The sequence below is a fragment of the Meles meles genome, chromosome 1 (assembly GCF_922984935.1).
Source record: "Meles meles chromosome 1, mMelMel3.1 paternal haplotype, whole genome shotgun sequence".
Classification (NCBI taxonomy): Eukaryota; Metazoa; Chordata; class Mammalia; order Carnivora; family Mustelidae; genus Meles; species Meles meles.
In genome coordinates, this window is record NC_060066.1 from 117,044,837 (window position 1) to 117,064,883 (window position 20,047).

Below are 20,047 nucleotides of genomic sequence, written 5' to 3' on the forward strand. Positions count from 1 at the left end.
CTTTTTGGTTGCTGGGGAGAGCCTCAGGACTGGAGCTGCTGGGTCAGTCCCACGGTGTTTTTGCTCTGAGCTCTAGGATTCCGAGAGCCTAAGAATGGCCTATTATACAAATAAGCAGATTTTCTTGGTGCGGGGGGGGGGGGGGTGTCATTATTTTAGAAGGACAAGGATTGTTGCCGGAGGGGCTGAGTGCGCTTGTCTACAGTGGGGTACAATGGTGTCCTCAGCCCCCGTGCCTGTGTCCACCGCACCCCAGCCTACCCAGGAGCAGCCCTGTTTCCTGCATTCGGAACTCCCTGGAGCCCCTTCTCAGGAGTGCGGCCACGCACTCATCTGCCCAACCCTGAGAGAGCCCAGATCTGTGGCAGCTTCGTGAAGGTCTGTTGAGATGTATTCCTAGTATGTATTTCCCGGCAAAGATGGGCAGTGGCAGACAGCCAGGCTGATCAAGAATTCTGTCTTGTGCTGGGCATATTCTAGATCGGGTCAATAAGGTTTGTTGGTGGACTTCAGATACAGAGAAATTCAAATACAAGAACCTGCAAAAGCACCAAATGGAAAAGAGCAGGCCGGGTCAGGTCCCGGTGAATTCCCCTGTGGCCGGAGCCCAGGCTACAAAAGGCTCCAGGGGGGCCCGGGCCCTCGACTGTCACTTGGAGCAGAATCTGTAGAGGGAAATCAATATACTACGGCAGCCCATGCTTGTGACCCTTTGTGAGGGGACGAAATAAGGTGGTGCCCCTGCTTCCTGGTCGAACAGGACAGGAGTCAGGTCTCTGGGCCTGACCCCACTAACAAACCCGAAATAGAACCCTTGCCTCATCTAATGGGCTTGTTCGTGAAGCCAGTGAGATGATGGAAATGAGAGAGCTTAGAAAAAGAAAATGTTTGAAGCAATAAGGTGTTGAGGCAGCAGAGCCAACATTAGCCTGTTTTTAATATGGTGTCATTTCTCTCATGACCGCATCCATTCCACACGAAATCCCTTTTCTAGTGAAAGGGAAAGGGGAGGAAGGGGCAAAGCCAGCAGAGGAGAGAGACAGAGGAACACTTGCCCCACGCAGGCAGACACCTCAGGGCTTCCCCAGCCCGGAGGCCCTGACAACAGCCTGGGGAAGACAGGAAGCACAGCAGCCTGGCCTGCCACCCTGTCTGTGTCAGGGACCTAAGAGATCTGCCCACAAACCACCGGCAGTACCCAGAGGGGCCCCCGGAGACACCCAGCGGGCGCGCTCAGGCCTCCTCCACAGAAGCAGAAGGCTGGCTCCCCACCCTTTCAGAGAATGGGAGGGGTTTCCAGGTGACTCATAGGACTAAAATGCAAAAAATAAAACAGAGACAATTAGCATTATTCTAAGCAAGTCCAGCACCAGGCCTCCATTGTGTGCTAACTTATCTCTGGATCAGAAAAGGAAATACGAAAGGGCTTGGCCTTATTTCTCTCAGAACAAGAACATTTCTGTCCTTTTCTTTCTCTGTGAGCAATGGTTCCTTTGGCTTGCCTTCAGTAGTAAGGGAAATTAGCATCCAAATGAAGGCTGCGGTTGGTGCTGGACAGGTGGGGCAGGTTAGGTAGTGGTGATGGCTTTAGAAGCAGATGGGTATTTTTATCGCAGCTCTATGAACTTGGGCAAATCCCTTAAATTTGGGGGGCCTAGTTTCTCTAGAAAATGGATATAATAATGGTACTTTGCCTCACAAAGATTAAATTAATAAATCTGTGCCAGTTGCCGTGCCCAGAAAAAGTAAGCCCTTCATAAATGGAGCTAATATTGTATTAGTAACAGTATTTGGTGTGTGTTACCTTGTTGCCTCCTCTCTTGGCTGTTTTCTTAGAACATTGCAACTACCCATGTGCTCAGCGTACATGGTGATGCCCTCTAAATAAAGTGTGTGATTCTCACAAAATTTATGGCCTTATTGCTGTGTCCTCCGGCCCCTCTCCATAACCAAACCCTCCCTCTTCTGCCCCGCTGTGTCCATGTTCTCCCATCTGGACAGTCCATCAGCCCTCCCAGACACTTTGTCCTCCTGGCCATCACAGATGGTGACAGCCATGAATTCTTGAGTGCCATGAGAGCCCAAGGGGCTCCTAGGGAGGTGTGGGTTTGTGCCCTGCCTCTGGCACTGGTCCTGACCACCCCTGGGCCCAACTGCCTCAATTTCATGCAAATGATAGTAATGACCACTTGACAGGGGTGGTAGAGACCTGAAAGGTAAAGTGCCTGGCATGGTTGGGGGGCTGCAGGGAGAGGACGTGTGAAGGTGGTTAAGAGCATATGTGCTGTGGGAATCAGACAGAAGAGCTTTCCCATCCTTGCTGTTCAAGCGAGGGTGAGGAAGTCCCTTCACCTGGATAAGTACCAGCTTTCTCTGTCCCCTGGGGGTAACCGAGCCCCTGCCTCTCAGGATCCCTGCGCAGGTTCTGGCAGGTGCTTTCAACAGGTGTCTCCCAGCACATTAGCAGCAGCAGCAGAAGACACGCCGCAGAGCCCGACCGGGAGCTGACCCCTGGAGCTGCTGAGCAGCCAGTAGGCTGAGGGTCAGCCACTCCTTTGACTCTTCCCTGCAGGGCTGTACGTGCTGGTTGGAGCAGGGGCCCTGATGATGGCCGTGGGCTTCTTCGGGTGCTGCGGAGCCATGCGGGAGTCGCAGTGTGTGCTTGGATCTGTAAGTAGGGCGTTGGGGGGAGGGAACTGGTCTGAAGGGGGCCCCCAGATCTGGCCTCCAGCATCAGCTCCTGGACTTACTGAGACCTTGGCACTCACTCCCTCTTCCCTGAGTCTCCGTTTCTCCATTTCTTCCTTAAGAATAATATTATCTTTGTCCCCGCCTCATATGGAAAGTATGAAAAAAAAAATGATGTCACTGGCATAAAGACGTTTGGGGAGGAAAAGTGCCTAATATTTGTAAGGGGTAATTATGATTGCTCTTTCAAAATTATTTCACAGTGAGGGAGGCAGCCAAGGTTCCTGTAGGTAGGGAAGTGTTGTGAACTATAAGAAAAGAATTGCTGTTTGAGATCAGTAACATCGAACATCCCTCTTGTGGTTTATTTTAATAAGCAGGCTCTGTCTTTAAAAAAAAAAAGAGAGAGAGAGAGCGAGAAAGAAAAAAGAAAGAAAAGAAAAGAATGAATTTCAGTTACTGCTCTACATCCAATGCCAGAGTGACCCTAGGGAAACAAGGAGAAGGAAGAGGGGCCGGAAGAGAGAAAGATTTTGTCTTTCTCCATGAGGAATCAGAAACAGCAATTATAGGGGCAGTCTCTCCTTCTTGTTGCAATCTTTGATTTTTAACTGTGGCTTCGGCTTCTGATCTCTTGCAGGGTAAAATCTCTAACTCATCTCCTCCATCCTCCATTCTTCCTGTCTTTCCCGTGTTGCTGAGCTCCCTGTCATTTATCACTGAACACAGAGCAGACCCAAGAGAGCAGAACAGAAATCTGTCCAGGAGGCTGCCCCTCACCAACACTCCCACTCCCCAGAGAAGCCTTACGGTCCGCAGAGTCTGGACCACACCTTCCCCAAGCCTAGACCCCACCAGTCACTTCCTATGTCCTGGCTTTGTTTTATATCTTTATGGAATCTCTTTCATTCATCAAGATTTCATTGACTGCCTAGGTGCCAGGCACTGTTCTAAGTAACAGGAATTCTTTTTCCTTCTTTTTTTAAAAATTTATTTTTTATTAACATATATTGTATTATTTGCCTCAGGGGTACAGGTCTGTGAATCATCAGTCCTACACAATTCACAGCACTCATCATTAGCACACACCTTCCCCAATGTCCATCACTCAGCCACCCTATCCCTCCCCACACCCCCAACAACCCTCAGTTTGTTTCCTGAGATTAAGAGTCTCTTATGGTCTGTCTCCCTTCCTGGTCCCATTTTGTTTCATTTTTCCCTCCCTTCCCCTCACGAACCCCAGCCCTGCCTCTCAAATTCCTCATATCAGAGAGATCATATGATAATTGTCTTTCTCTGACTATTTATTTCTCTTATCATAATACCTTCTAGTTCAATCCGCATTGTTGCAAATGGCAGGATTTGGGGGGTTTTTTTGGTGGCTGCATAGTATCCCATTGTATATATATATATATACCACCTCTTCTTTATCCATTCATCTGTCAAAGGACATCTGGGCTTTTTCCATAATTTGACTATTGTGGACATTGCTGGTACAAACATTCAGGTGCATATGCCCCTTGAGATCACTACATTTTTATCTTTAGGGTAAATACACAGTAGTGCGATTGCTGAGTCATAGAGTAGCTCTATTTTCAACTTTTTGAGGAACTTCCATGCCGTTTTCCAGAGTGGCTGCACCAGCTTGCATTCCCACCAGCAGTGTAGGAGGGTTCCCCTTCCTCCACATCCTCACCAACATCTGTCGTTTCCTGACTTGTTAATTTTAGCCATTCTGACTGGCATGAGATGGCATCTCACTGTGATTTTGATTTGTATTTCCCTGATGTAAGTGGTGGGATTTCTTTATCACTACCTGAAATTATCTAACTCACTTTTTTATTGCCTTACTCATTTATCATACTTCACATTTTCTTTTTTATCATCATGTTTAGTTAGCCACCATATAATACATCATTAGTTTTTGATGTAGTGGTCCATGATTCATTAGTTGCACGTAACACCCTGTTCTCATCACCACACATGCCCTCCTTAATACCCATCACTGTTACCCCATCCCCCCATCCCCTCACTTTGGTTCCCAGAGTCCAGAGTCTCTCATGGTGTGTCTCCCTCTCTGATTTCTTCCCCGTTTGCCCTCCCTTCCCCTGTGGTCCTCTGCTCTATTGCTTATGTTCCACATATAAGTGAAACCATATGATAATTGACTCTCTCTGCTTGACTTATTTCACTCAGCATAATCTCCTCCAGTCCCGTCCATGTTGATGCAAATGGCGAGTATTCATCCCTTTTTTCTTTTTTTTTTTTTTTTAAAGATTTTATTTATTTATTTGACAGAGAGATCACAAGAAGGCAGAGAGGCAGGCAGAGAGAGAGGAGAAAGCAGACTCCCTGCTGAGCAGAGAGCCTGATGTGGGGCTCGATCCCAGGACCCTGAGATCATGACCTGAGCCGAAGGCAGAGGCTTAATCCACTGAGCCACCCAGGCGCCCCTCATCCCTTTTTTCTAATAGAAGGTCCACGATAGCAGAGACGTAGGGATCATGTCTTATCACCACTGTATACCCAGTGCCAAGGACAGTGCCTGGTGCAGAGTAGCTATTTAATGAACAATTGCTGAATGAATTAATGAGTAAATGAATGAATGAAAAAACTGAACAGGGGAATGACAGTAGATGCTTCCTACCAGATCAATTCAAACTAATAATCTCGCCTAATGTTTTTTTTTTTTTTCAAGTGGAACTAGCATTAAAGAGGCCAAATAAATTGAAAAGGTATTGAGTTAATGAAGTGAGTATTTTCTCTCCTCTACAGTTCTTCACCTGCCTCCTGGTGATATTTGCTGCTGAAGTAACCACTGGAGTATTTGCTTTTATAGGCAAGGGTGTAGTAAGTAGAAATTTCAATTTCTTTTTATGATGGTTAAAGTGTTTCTGTTTGACAAAAACTATGAGAATATTTCACCCACAATGATACTGAAAAACTAAATAATCCCCACAGATATCCTTTACACAGAACTTTTTAACCTACATGTATTGTGCAGACCTGTGCATATTGTATGTATAAGTATGCATACATTTATTTGCACACATTTTTCTGAGAAGATGATAGTTCATTAGATCTGTAAAAGAGTCTATGATTTCTTTTAAAGGATCTCTAGTTTAAGATGATCTCATTTGTAATAGGGAAGCAGGTAGATTGCACACATGAGAAAAAGGGATGGAGAGAGACATGTATTTTTACCCCTTGTTAGATTATCATTTGTCCATCGGGTTTGGCCTGAAAAGAGGGCACATCATCCTCAAAGTCTAAAGTCTGACTTGCTGTGTGCTAGGAAAGCCAGTTTATTTAAATTGGTGCTCAAACTATAGGTATCCAAAATACGTTATCAAGAGAACCCACAGAGGCCATAGAGGAAGTAGCCTTTTTAGAAGGGACACTCTGTGGGAAAGAAGAGCATGAAAAGGAGGAAGAATGGAATCTTAAGTTTACTGCATTTCACATAAATTCATGTGCTATCAGTATTGTGTGTACAAACTTTGGATTTTTCTTAAAAAATGGTAAACATGTAGAATAAGTAAATATTACCTCCTTTAGAATATTTCTAAAGTAACCAGTTCTATCTATAGGTTGGAGGAATTGGATCTTAGGACTTTTTGAGATCACTAGGGACACCAGATCAAATGCTGTTATAACCAGAAAAAAACATTCTCTGAGTTTCATATGATATTTGTATGCTGAACCAGTTTTCCTTGGTCATGAACATTTTTCAAACCATGTCATGGATAGACTTGAGTACTTCTAACAAATAGGGTACCAAGAACACGTAAGTCCCCACTCTGGTTGTATGTCAGAATGCCCTGGGGTCCCAGGAGCCTGGGAGCTGATGGATGCCAATGTCCATTTAGGTTTGAAAACCTCCACTCTAAGAAATATGCTAGTCTATGAAAGCTGTTCTTGGTTAGTCTATCGTTCCATCTCCAAAAGTGTCTGAGAAACTCCAGAGTCTGTAATTTATCCCATATATGTAGCATTGTCTTTAAATACAGATAAACATAGGGAAAGGCTATATTTTCCAAGGGTATGGAATGGGGGGTTTTCCTTGATGAAAGGAGAATGTTTGAAACTTCTTCCACTCGCTGTCCCCTTGGTTTTTTAGGCTATACGACATGTTCAAACCATGTATGAAGAGGCTTATAATGATTACCTGAAAGACAGGGAAAGGGGAAATGGGACTCTCATTACTTTCCACTCAACAGTAAGTAACTTTACTTCTCATCTCTTCTAAAGATCATTCATTAGCCAGATGCTCTCTCTTCACCTGGATCAGAATAAATTTGGTGAAATGAAGCTGGAGCACTGTATTTCAGTCCTCTCGGGAGACACAGTTGGCATTCTGTGTAGAACCTAGAAGAGGAAGAGGCCTAGCACAGAGGGTTCACAAGAGGAAGTCAGGAAATGTGCCCCAGAGAGACAAAAGAGCACAAATAAGAACACCCAGAAAGCTGCCCAATTAAATACCAAGGTCTCTCAAAAGGCAGCATAGTGGTATAACAGAAACAGCCATGACCTTCAAGTCAGAGAAGCTCATTTCTAGCTGCAGGTCTGCCACTTAAGCACGTTCCTTGTCTCCCTAATAATCGCTCAGCTCCCCATTTGTAAAATGAAAGGGCACAGAGACAGCCATGCTCCCTTTATCCTGGAACGTTCCATGGGACTGTGCTGTCAGTGCAGTGCTGAGGGCTGACACAGGCAACCAAGGAGGAGGTACAGGGGAGAAGGGCCAGGCCCTAGTCTTAACCTTTCCCTGCAATATGCAGAAGTAGCTATGAACTCCTGGGCCAGGTGCTTTCACGTAGCCCCATTCTTGTTCGTCACTGGAAGTACCAACCATTTCTCCTGCTCAGCCTCAGCTGCCCCGGAGACATCAAGCTGCACACACTCTCCTTTGTCCTTGAAGGGCCAGCTGTAAGACAGGACACCTGTTTGCTGACCAGACTTCAGGTCCTGCCTTTCAGTCTCCAGGGTTTATTTGCTGTGGTCACTTTTCCTCTCTGTCCCAGACTGTCCCCAGCTAATGAGCCCTTCCTGAAGCTCATAAAACTTCAGCCACTCAGTAGATTAAATTACTCCCAGGCTGAAAAAAAAGAATCTAAAAACCCAATACCTGTCTAAAAAACAGCAGTTTACACAGATATCATCCATTGGCTTCTTGCTTTGCTTGGGTTGCCTTGAGTGACTTCCCAATGTAAAATTCAGAAAACTTGACGGAATTCCTTTCCCTGTTTTGCTAGCATGATTATGTGATTCTTCACCATCTTTCTAGAAATGGCAGCTTGGGTTGCTCTGACTGGGCCCCATAGCTGCTTTGCTGCCTCAGTCCCCTGGTCCTCAGCAGTGATGCCCAGACTTGTAGCTCCCACTTCTCCCTCCTCTGCCCTAAAAACTCTTTTCTGACTCTCCAGTTTCAGTGCTGTGGAAAGGAAAGCTCTGAACAGGTCCAACCCACATGCCCAAAGGAGCTTCTAGGGCCCAAGGTAAGCTTCTCTGCCAGGGTCCCTGTCCTACTCTCCTGTAAGATGGTTCTAGCCGGAGGCGGCGGTGGTGGTGGGGTTGATGGGTGTGATCTAGGAGGCCCTCTCCCAGTGACTTCTGTGCCTCAGCTCTGTTCTGCATAGAGTAGGAAGCAATGCTGAATCCCAGTCTCCTGGTCCCTGGGAAATGGTGGTATGCTGCCTTGTCCATAATGGTGCAAATGCTATGGCGTTACTTAAACTTGCCAGGTCCAAGGGTATGTACCCTGAGAATGTCGCGCAAGACCTCCCTGTGGCATTACTGATAAATGCTTCATTTGTTAAGTGCTATGTGTCAGGCACTCTGCCTGTTTCTGAGAACTCCAAGATGAAGAACATGGCTCTTGCGTCCTCAAAAGGCCTCAAAGTCTAGTCAAGGGAGAAATTTCTGTGCCTGGTCTGTACAGAGTACAGTGCAGACAGGAGCATTAGGAAAGCTTCACAGAGATTGGAATCCTCGAGCTGCATTTTGACAAGGGATGGTCATCCCAGACCAAAAGCAGCAGGAACAGAGGTGCAGCCAAGTGGAACTCCAGGAAAATAGGGACTCTGGAGGGCATGGTAAGGGACATGCTTGGGGAGGTAGACAGAGGCCTAATTGTACACCTGGAAGTTTGGGAAAGGTGTTGCTTTTAGCAGAGGATTAACATGGTCAGTTTTGAGTTGTAGAAACAGTACTCAGGCTGCCAAGTGTGACAGATAGAAGGTTGGAGAGTGATGCAGGGAGGCCACTTCAGTGGCACTTGTGCACACCCTGGAAGGAGAGGATGAGGAGCTGATGCAAGTGACAGGCAGTGGGAAGGGAGAGGAAGCAGATTCAGAGATGTTCAGGGGTGGAATCCACAGGCCTCTTGCATGTGAGGGGGAGTCAAGGGGAGGAAATTAAGACTTCAGACTTCTGTTTGGGCAGAATGGGTGGGTGGAGGCTCTGCTTTCCACAAGAGGTGAATATAGGGAGAGGAGCAGATCCTGGGGCAGTTTGGGTCAAGTTTGCTCTTTAGGTGACTGTGGGAATTACACATAATCTGAGCTCAAGATGGGTGTAGGGATCCCAGCATGGCGGTGGTAGCCGAAGCCATAGCAGTGGAAAGGAACACCCAGGGGGGCTGTGTGGAATAATATAGAGGTGGGCTGACAACCCTGCCATTTAAGGGGTAAGCAGAGGACTAGAAGTCAGAAGACTGTGAGTCCAAAGACAGTGGGGCCGGGGCAGTGAAGGCGGAGATGGTTTGTCCATAGAGTCCAATGCTGGGAAGAAGACAAAGAAATGAAGGCCGGAAATAACCTGTTGGATTTGGTCTTAGGAGATCGTTAATGGTGTTTGCTCTGCAGTTTCAGGGAAGAGGTCTGGGAAAGAACAGACATAACGTGGGAGGTAATGGGGGGTGGTATGAGAATATGGGGACAATGACATGGATGCTCTGGGCATGCAGCTATGAAGGCACTGAGGAGACAGGAGCTCCAGCTTGTGTCGTGAGTCAGGCATTGGACACTTACTGACTCCCTGTGAGTAGGATAGTGTGAATAAGGCAGAGCCACTGCCCTCACAGTTCTCCCCATCTGCTGGACAGGCCCACAATGGAGCCAGCTCCACCACCCAGCAGTGCATGAGTAAGGCTACATGAGAGGAGCACCACAGACTCAACAGGGGGCACGTGATCTGAAGGGTTGCGGGAGGCCCTCCCGATGTGATTCATTTTTTTTGTTGTTCAAATGTCATTGACATACAGTGTTAAATTTGTTTCAGGTGTATAACGATTCAATACTTTTTTTATTTTTTAATATATTACTTTTTTTTTACATGTGGTAAAATACATTTAATAAAGTTTACCATTTTTTTATTGTGCTATGTTAGTGACCATAAAATATATGATAAGTTTTTGATGCAGTGTTCCAAGATTCATTGTTTGTGAACCACACCCAGTGATCCGTGCAAGACGTGCCCTCCTCAGTACCCACCACCAGCTTCATTATCCCCCCACCTCTCTCCCCTCTAAAATCCTCAGTTTGTTTCTCAGAGTCCACAGTCTTTCATGGTTCATCTTCCCCTCTAATTTCCCCCAACTCACTTCTCTCCTTCTCTGAATATCCTCCGTATTATTCCTTATGCTCCACAAGTAAGTGTAACGATATGATAATTGACTCTCTCTGCTTGACTCATTTCACTCAGCATAATCTCCTCCAGTCCTGTCCATGTTGATACAAAAGTTGGGTATTTATCCTTTCTGATGGCTGAGTAGTATTCCATTATATACACATGGACCACATCATCTTTATCCATTCGTCTAAAGGGCATCGCTGCTTTTTCCACAGGTTGCCTATTGTGGACATTGCTGCTATGAACATTGGTGGGAATGCAAATTGGTGCAGCCACTTGGAAAAAAGTGTGGGATTCCTCAAAAAATTAAAAATAGAGGGGCGCCTGGGTGGCTCAGCGGGTTAAAGCCTCTGCCTTCAGCTCAGGTCATGATCCCAGGGTCCTGGGATCGAGCCGCGCATCAGGCTCTCTGCTTGGCTGGGAGCCTGCTTCCTCCTCTCTCTCTCTCTGCCTGCCTCTCTGCCTACTTGTGGTCTCTATCTGTCAAATAAATAAACCTTAAAAAAAAAAAAATAGAGCTACCCTATGACCCTGTAATTGCACTACTGGGTATTTACACCAAAGATACAGATGTACTGAAAAGAAGGGCCATCTGTACCTCAATGTTCAATACTTCTGTACATTACTCAGTGCCCATCACAAGCAACTCCTTAATACTCTTCATCTATTTCACCCAATCCCCCACCCACCTCCCCACTGGCAACCATCAGTTTGTTCTCTGTATCTAAGAGTCTGTTTTTTGTCTTTTTTCCCCTTTGTTTGCTCATCTGTTTTATTTCTTAATTTGCACATATGAGTGAAAATATATGGCATTAGTCTTTCTGTGTTTCTCTGCTTCACTCAACATTACACCGTAGGCCCATCCATGTTGTTGCAAACGGCAAGATTGCTTTCTTTTTTATGGCTGAGTAATATTCCATTGTGTATATATACTACTTGTTTATCCATTTGTCTATTGATAAACATTTGGTTTGCTTCCATATCTTCACTTTTATAAATAATGCTGCAATGAACATAGGGGTGCCATATATCTTTTCAAATTAAAGTGTTTTTCATTGGGTAAATACCCAATAGTGGAGTTGTTGGGTCATATGGTATTTCGATTTTGAGTATTTTGAAGAACCTCCATTCTGTTCTCCATAGTGGCTTCACCAGCTTGCATTTCCACCAGCAGTGCACAAGGGTTCTTTTTCTCCACATCATCATCACTTGTTTCTTGTGTTTTTTATTTTAACCATTCTCACAGATGTGAGGTAGTATTTCATTGTGGTTTTCAATTGCATTTCCCTGATGCTGAGCAATGCTGAGCATCTTTCTGTGTGTCTGTTGGTCATTCCAATGCCTTCTTTGGAGAAATGTCTATTCAAGGCCTCTGCCCATTCTTTAAATGGATTATTTGGATTTTTGGTGTGGAGTTCTACCAGTTCTTTAGATATTTTTGGATATTAACTCCTCATCAGATACACCATTTGTAATTGTGTTCTCCCATTCATAGGTTGTCTTTTCATTTTGTTGATTGTTTCCTTTGCTGTGCAGAAGCTTTTTATTTTGATATAGTCCCAATAGTTTATTTCTGCTTGTTTCCCGTGCCTCAAGAGACCTATCTAGAAAAACGTTTCTCTAGCCAGTGTCAAAGGGATTACTGCTCATGTTTTCTTCTAGGAATTTATTTTTACAGGTCTCACATTTAGGTCTTTAAACAATTTTGAGGGGTTTTTTTTGTGTATAAAGTAAAAAAGTGGTCCAGTTTTCTCAGCACTGTTTATTAAAGAGACCATCTTTTCCCCATTGCATATTCTCTTGCCTCCTTTGGCATAGATGAGTTGATCATAAAAGCATGGGTTTGGGGTGCCTGGGTGGCTCAGTGGGTTAGGCCTCTGCCTTTGGCTCAGGTCAAGATCTCAGGGTCCTGAGATCGAGCCCCGCATCGGGCTCTCTGCTCAGCGGAAAGCCTGCTTTCCCCTCTCTCTCTCTCTCTCTCTCTCTCTGCCCCTCTGCCTACTGGTGATCCCTCTCTCTCTGTCAAATAAAAAAAAAATTTTTTTTTAAAGCATGGGTTTATTTTTGGACTCTATTCTGTCTCATTGATCTCTGTGTCTTTTTTTGTGTCAGTACCATACTGTTTTGATTATTGCATCTTTGTAGTATACCTTGAAATCTGGTACTGGTTTTTCTCTGGCTTTGTTCCTATTACTCAAGATATCTTTGACTATTTGGGGTTTTGTGTGGTTCCATAGAAATTTTAGGATTATTTGTTCTCATTCTGTGAAAAATATTGTGTATTTTGATAGGGATTGCATTAAATATGTAGATTGCTTTGGGTAATATGGACATTTTAACAATATTTGTTCTTCCAGTCTGTGAGCAGTGAATGTCTTTGTATCATCTTCAATTTCTTTCATCAGTGCTTTATAGCTTTCAGAGTACAGATCTTTTACCTCCTTGGCTAAGTTTATTCTTAAGTATTTTATTATTCTCAGTGCAAAGGTAAATAGGATTGTTTTCTTAATTTCTCATTCTGCTACTTCACTATTAGTGTATAGAAATGCAACAGATTTCTATATACAGATTTTTGTATGCTGTGACCTTACTGAACTTATTTATCTATCTAGTACTTTTCTGATGGAGTTTTTAGGGTGTTGTATGTATAGTATCGTGTCATCTGCAAAGAGTGAAAGTTTTATTTCTCCCCTACCTGTTTAGATGCCTTTTATTTCTTTTTGTTGCCTGATTGCTGTGGCTAGACTTCCAATGCTATGTTGAATAAAAGTGGTAAGAGTAAGAAAAAAGAAAAAAGAAAAAAAATTGTAAGAGTGGATATCCTTATCTTGTTCCTGATCTTAGAGGAAAAGCTCTCAGTTTTTCACCCTTAAGTATAATTTCAGCTGTGGACATGTCATATGTGGCCTTTATAAGGTTGATGTATGTTCCCTCTACACCTACTTTGCTGAGGGTTTTTATCATGAATGGATGTTGTACCTTGTTAAAATGCTTTTTCTACATCTATTGAGGTGACCATATGGTAAAACCTTTCTTTTGTTGATGTGATATATTGATTGAGTTGTGAATATTGAACCAGCCTTGCATACCAAAAATAAATCCCACTTGATCATGGTCAATGAATTTTTTAATGTATTGTTGGATTTGGTTTGCCAGTATTTTGAGGATTTTTGCATCTTTGTTCAACAGAGACATTGGCCTGTAGTTCTCTTATTTTGTAATGTCTCTGTCTGGTTTTTTGTATCAGGGTAATGCTGACCTCATAGAATGAATTTGGAAGCTTTCTTTCCTCTTCTACTTTTTTGGAATAATTTGAGAATAGGTGTTAACTCAGGGAACCTGGTAGCTCAGTCAATTAAGCATCCAACTCTTAATTTTGGCTCAGATCATGATCTCAGGGTCCTGTGATCAAGCCCTGCATCAGGCTCTGTGCTGAGCATGGAGTCTACTTAAGATTCTCTCTTTCTTCCTCTGCCTGTCCCCCAACTCACACAGGCTCTCTTTCTCTCTAAAAAAAGGGGGGGGGGGGCGGGGAGATACTAAAAAAATAAAATAAGAATAGGTATTAACTCTTCTTTAAATAAGAGGTAGAATTCACTTGAGAAGCCATCTGGTCCTGTACTTTTATTCATTGGGATTTTTAAATTACTGATTTAATTTCATTGCTAGTATTCAATCCATTCAAATTTTTCATTTCTTCCTGATTCAGTTGTGGTAGGTTATATGTTTCTAGGAATTTGTCCATTTCTTCTAGGTTGTCCAATTTGTTTGTATAAAATTTTTCTTATTCTTTTATAATCTTTCATATTTCTGTGATATTGTTTTTTCTTCCCTTTGTTACTGATTTTATTTATTTGAGTTCTTGCTCTGCCTTTTTTGATGAGTCTAGCTAAAAATTTATCAATTTTATTGATCTTTATCAAGAACTATCTCCTGTTTTCATGATCTGTTCTACTGCCTTTTTAGTCTCTATTTCATTTATTTCTGTTCTAATGTTCATTATTTCCTTCTTTCCACTGGCTTTGGGCTTTGTTTGTTTTCTTTTTTCTAGCTCCTTTTGTGCAAGTTTAGGTTGTCTGAGACTTTTTTTGCTTCTTGAGGTAGGCATGTATTGTTATATTCTTTGCCTTTAGAAAAGCTTTTGCTGCATCCCAAAGATTTTTAGAATGTTGTGTAATCATTTTCATTTGTCTCCATGTATTTCATTTTCTCTTTGATTTCTTGGTTGACTCATTCCTTGTTTACTAGCATGTTATTTGGCCTCCATGTATTTGTGTTCTTCCCAGATTTTTCCTTGTGATTTTTTTCTGGTTTCATACCATTGTACTCAGAAAATATGTACGATTTCAGTCTTTTTGAATTTATTGAGATGTGTCTTGTGGCCTAACATATGACCTGTTATGGAGAATGTTCCATGTGCACTTGAAAAGAATGCATATTCCATTCTTATTGGATGGAATGTTCTGAATATCTCCGTTAGGTCCATGTGGTCCAATGTATCATTCAAAGCCACCGTTTCCTTGTTGATTTTCAGCCTGGATGATCTATCCATTGATGTAAGTATGGTGTTAAAGTCCCTTACTCTTACTGTAGATCAATTTCTTCCTTTATGTGTGTGAATGGTTGCTTTATGTATTTGGGTGTTCCCTTGTTGAATGCATAAATGTTTATAATTGTTGTATCCTCTTGTTGGATTGTTCCCTTTATCATTATGTAGTGACTTTCTTTTGTCTCTTATTATAGTCTTTGTTTTAAAGTCTATTTTGTCTAAGTATCGTTATCCCAGCTTTTTTTGCTTCCATTTGCATGGTAAAGTTTTTTCTACCCCTTTATGTTCAATCTGCATGTGTTTTTAAGCCTGAAATGGGTCTATTTTAGACAAAATGTAGATCGGTCTTGTTTTTATATCCATTTGGTCACCCAGTGTCTTTTGATTCAAGCATTTAGTTCCTTTACATTCAAAGTCATTATTGATAGGCATGTACTTATTGCAATTTTGTTACTTGTTTTGTGGTTATTCTGTAGCTCATCTCTGTTCTCTTTTCCTTTTTGTTCTCTTCCTTTGTGATTTGATGATTTTCTTTCATAATTTAATTCCTTTCTCTTTATTTTCTGCATATTATTACAGGTTTTTGATTTGTGGTTACCATTAAGTTCATATAACATCTTGTGCATATAGCAGTCTATATTAAGCTGGTGGTCACTTAAGTTTGAACCCATTCTAAAAGCACTAAATTTTCACTTTCCCTTCTCCACATTTATATGATGTCACATTTTACATTCTTTTATTTTGTGAATTCTTTGATTTTTATAGATAAAATTGATTTTTCTGCTTTTGTGCTTTATTCTTTGTACTACTTTTATAAGTGATTAATCTACTGCTTTTTAAAAAATATTTATTTATTTGACAGACAGAGATAACAAGTAGGCAGAGAGGCAGACAGAGAAAGAGGGGGAAGCAGGCTCCTCACCAAGCAAAGAGGCCAAAGCAGGACTCGATTCCAGGACCCTGGGATCATGACCTGAGCCGAAGGCAGAGGCTTAACCCACTGAGCCACCCAGGCGCCCCTAATCTACAACTTTTATTATGTTTGTATTTACATGTTAAATTTTTTGCCTTTCATAATTTTCTTACTCCTATTTATGGCCTTTCATTCCACTTACAAAACTCCTTTTAATGTTCCTTGTAAGTCTAGTTTAGTGGTGATGAACTCCTTTAACTTTTGTTTATCTGGGAAACTCTTTTTCTCTCCTTCTGAATGGTAGCCTTGGTTGATGGCTGACAGCCTTGGTTGCAGGTTTTTTTCCTTTCATCGCTTTGAAATGTTCATGCCTCTCCCTTCTGGCCTGCAGTGTCTCTGCTGAAAAATCAGCTCGTAATCTTATGGGGTTTCCTTTCTATGTAACTTTACTTTTCTCATGCTGTTTTTAAAATTCTTTTTTTTTATTATTAACATATACTGTATTGGGGTGCCTGGGTGGCCCAGTGGATTAAAACCTCAGTCTCATAACATATAATGTATTATTTGCCCCAGGGGTACAGATCTGTGAATCATCAGTCTTACACTTTTCATAGCACTCACCATAGCACATACTCTCCCCAGTGTCCATCACCCAGCCACCCTATCCCTCCCACCCCACCCCCCAGGAAACCTCAGTTTGTTTCCTGAGATTAAGAGTCTCTTATGGTTTGTCTCCCTCCCTGGTCCCATCTTGTTTGATTTTTTTTCCCTCCTTACCCCCAATGATCCCCCGCCCTGCCTCTCAAATTCCTCATGTCAGAGAGATCATATGATAATTGTCTTATTTCACTTAGCATAATACCCTCTACTTCCATCCTCTCCACATCATTGCAAATGGCAAGATTTGGGGGTTTTGATGGCTGCATTTTATTCCATTGTGTATATATACCACATCTTCTTTATCCATTCATCTGTTGATGGACATCCAGGCTCTTTCCATCATTTGGTTATTGTGGACATTGCTGCTATAAACATTTGGGTGCACATGCCCCTTCAGATCACTACATTTGTATCTTTAGGGTGAATACCCAGTAGTGCAATTAAAATTCTCTATCACTATTTTTGCCATTTTAATTATTATGTGTTTTGGTGTGTATCTCCATGGGTTCACCTTGTCAGATGCTCTCAGTGCTGCCTGGACCTGTTTGTTTCCCCAGATTAGGGAAGTTTTCAGCTATTATTTCTTCAAATAAATGTTCTTCACCCTTTTCTCTCTTCTTCTCTGGTATTCTTATAATGTGAATTTTATTATGCTTGATGATGTCATTGAATTCCCTTAACCTATTCTCATTTTTTATTGTTCTTTTTTTCTTTTTGCTATTCAGCATGATTGCATTCCATTACCCTGTTTTCCAGCTCCCTGATCCATTTTTCTGTTTCTTCTATCTACTATTGATTCCCTCTAGTGTATTTTTAATTTTGGTTATTGAGTTCTTCATCTTTGATTAGTCCTTTTTTTATTTTTCTCTTTGTTGAAGATTTCAGTGAGATCCTCCACTCTTTTCTCCAGTCCAGTGAATATAGCCATTGCTTTGAATTCTTTATCAGGAATATTGCTTATCTACATTTCAGTTCATTCTTTTGCTGTGTTTTTGTCCTCTTCTTTTATTTAGGACATCTTCTCCGAATGGTGTCTAAATATTTGTGTTTGTATCTATGTACCAGAAAAGTCAATTACATCTCCTGACTTTTAAAGTAGTGACCTATAAGGACTGTGGTGCCCCCACAGTGCAATGTACCCTGTTCACCAGGACCAGGAGCTTCAGAAATGTCTTCCATGTGGGGTACATAGGTCCTACTATTCTGGCTGAGCCTTCTTTATCTTCAGTCCAGATGACTGCAGTGGCCCACTTTGCCTATGGTAGGCAGGATTTGCTCCCTGTGTTGTTACAGGACCAGTCTGGGACCACAGTGGGCTTATTGTTGGGCAGTGTCAGCAGTCAAACCAGATGTCTTCCCTCATCTCATCTACTGCAGCTGTGATCATACCAAACTGCAGAGCACTATGTCTGCCTTATCCCCTAAAAGACTTTCATTTGTGGGTGAGGCCTGTAGTTAGACCAGATGTCTGTTCCCAATCCATCTGCTGATGCTTCAGTGACCATGAACTATAGGGCTCTCTTCCTGTGAGGTCCTCAGGAGGTTTTTGTTGGTGGACAGGGCCAGTAATGAGATCAGATGTCTGCCCCCAGTCTGTCTAGTGGAGCTACATATGCACTGGTTGGCAGAGCTCTTTCTCTCTCTCAACAGCCAGTTATAAAGATTTGGCTACTGGGACTATAGTAGAAATGGTGTGTATGGTTATCTTCCCCCCTTCTCATGGCAGGAGTTACTTTGGAGTGTCGGCATCCCTGCCTGGGCTGATTGCAGCTTGAGATATGGCAGGAGCCACTCTGGAGGGACTCCTGCCAAGTGGAGCTAATTGGATGGGGTGGACCCAGATCCCGAGAACACGGAGGCAGGCAATGTGCTGTTAGCAAACTGGATGGCAAGTGTTCTCACTGGATCTTGCAGGTACATAGGTATCTAAGTATTTAGGCTAGGGAGCAGAGGGGAGAGAAATGGTGCCCACCAGGAATCTGTTCTTGGAAAAGTCTCCTAAAGATCTCTGCCCCTCCAGCTCATGTTCTGAGATGTAAATAAATCTCCTTCCCATATATCCCAGGTACTTTTCAAACTGCTGCTTCTGTGCTGTATCTCAGTAGGCCTGTTTGCTATGCGGGCTCTTTAAGAATAGTGACTCACTTTCCTAGCACCCTCTGGCTCTCCTAGAGCAGAGCATGCTGCTTTTTTTTTTTTTTTTAAGAGTTTATTTATTTATTTGACAGAGAGAGATCACAAGTAGATAGAGAGGCAGGCAGAGAGAGAGAGAGGGAAGCAGGCTCCCTGCTGAGCAGAGAGCCCAATGCGGGACTCGATCCCAGGACCCCGAGATCATGACCTGAGCCAAAGGCAGCGGCCCAACCCACTGACCCACCCAGGCACCCCAGAGCATGCTGCTTTTTAAAGTTCCTGGTCTTAAACCCCACTGATTGTTTAAAAAAAAAAAAAAACTCTCAAAGTTAAACCCTTCTGGTTTTCAAAGCCAAATGTTATTGGGACTTATCTTCCCAGTGCCAGTCCCCTGTGTCTGGAATGTATGTTATGGGGTCTGTCTCTCTCCATTCTCTGTGCTTGCGTTACCCCTCCTGCTTGTAGTTAAGACTAACCATCCCAAATGCATCTCTGCCCTCCCTACTCTTTTCAAGGTAAACTTCTCTCTATGATTAACTGTGGAAAGTCTGTTGTGCTAGTCTTCAGGTTTTCTGAGTTGGTTGCCCTGATGTAGCTGTTATCTAGGTGTGTCCGTGGGAGGAAGTGAGCTTAGGAACATCGTACTCTGCCATCTTTCCAGAAATCCTTTCCCCTGATGTTATTTTTAGGATGAGTTTTAAAGGATGAATTGGAGTTTAGCAAACAAAAGAGAAGGGTATTCCAGGTAGAATGAGTGGGGTAAAGCAAGACATATGCTGTTGGGTGACTTTGAAAATAAAGGAGCTGGCAGGTGCCATTTTCCTCTCTCACCCTCCAGCATAAAACCAGAGTACCCTGCATAAAGCAGGACTGCACAGATACTTGCTACCTAACCTTCTAGCAGTGCACCATGAGCACAAGATCTCTTGAGGACTCACCCATTCCAAGCCTGCTAACCTTGGCTCTGGGCAAATTTTGTTATAGCTGCCCACACTACTACCCAGCCTCTAAGTGCTCAACTGCTGCACCATATCGAGCTGAGTGTCCCTAGCCGCTGTCATGTGCTAAGTCACAACTGCATACTAAGCCCAGCCTCATACTCCTGGCTGCCCTGGCACATAGCCCCCAACTCCCACAATGCTTCAGAGGTCTAACATAGGACTCGTGGCCTGATGCAAATTTTGCTAACACTGTTAACCCTGCTCTGAATTTCCGTGGCATGCATGCATACTCAGAGCTGGCTTCCCTGGGTCCCAAACACCACAGAGAGCAAGCACAACACACAACAGGCAGAAAGTCAGTGCCGATGATTGCATGGAAAGGAAAAGTGACTCAAACACAATAACAGCATAAGCAACATACATGGCATACTCTTCTGAAGTGCCTGCTCTTTTTAATAAAAGAGCAGTTTCAAGAACAGAAGACACAGCTGACTTTCTTAACACACAGAAACAGACAGAGAGAGGCAGACA

General features: G+C 43.0%; 1 protein-coding gene across 3 annotated transcripts in view; it reads left to right on the forward strand.

Moving 5' to 3' along the window:
- Positions 1–20,047, forward strand: part of TSPAN2 (tetraspanin 2) — a 62,202-nt gene that overhangs the window by 29,002 nt on the left and 13,153 nt on the right. For 2 of the 3 annotated variants that reach the window (XM_045984634.1, XM_045984710.1), the window contains exons 3-6: positions 2,573–2,670; positions 5,464–5,538; positions 6,809–6,907; positions 8,115–8,186. In XM_045984634.1, coding sequence (XP_045840590.1) covers positions 2,573–2,670; positions 5,464–5,538; positions 6,809–6,907; positions 8,115–8,186 — 344 coding nt within the window. Of the gene's footprint in view, positions 1–2,572; positions 2,671–5,463; positions 5,539–6,808; positions 6,908–8,114; positions 8,187–9,793; positions 10,123–20,047 lie in introns of those variants that run through there. The other variant, XM_045984804.1, reaches the window with a different exon arrangement.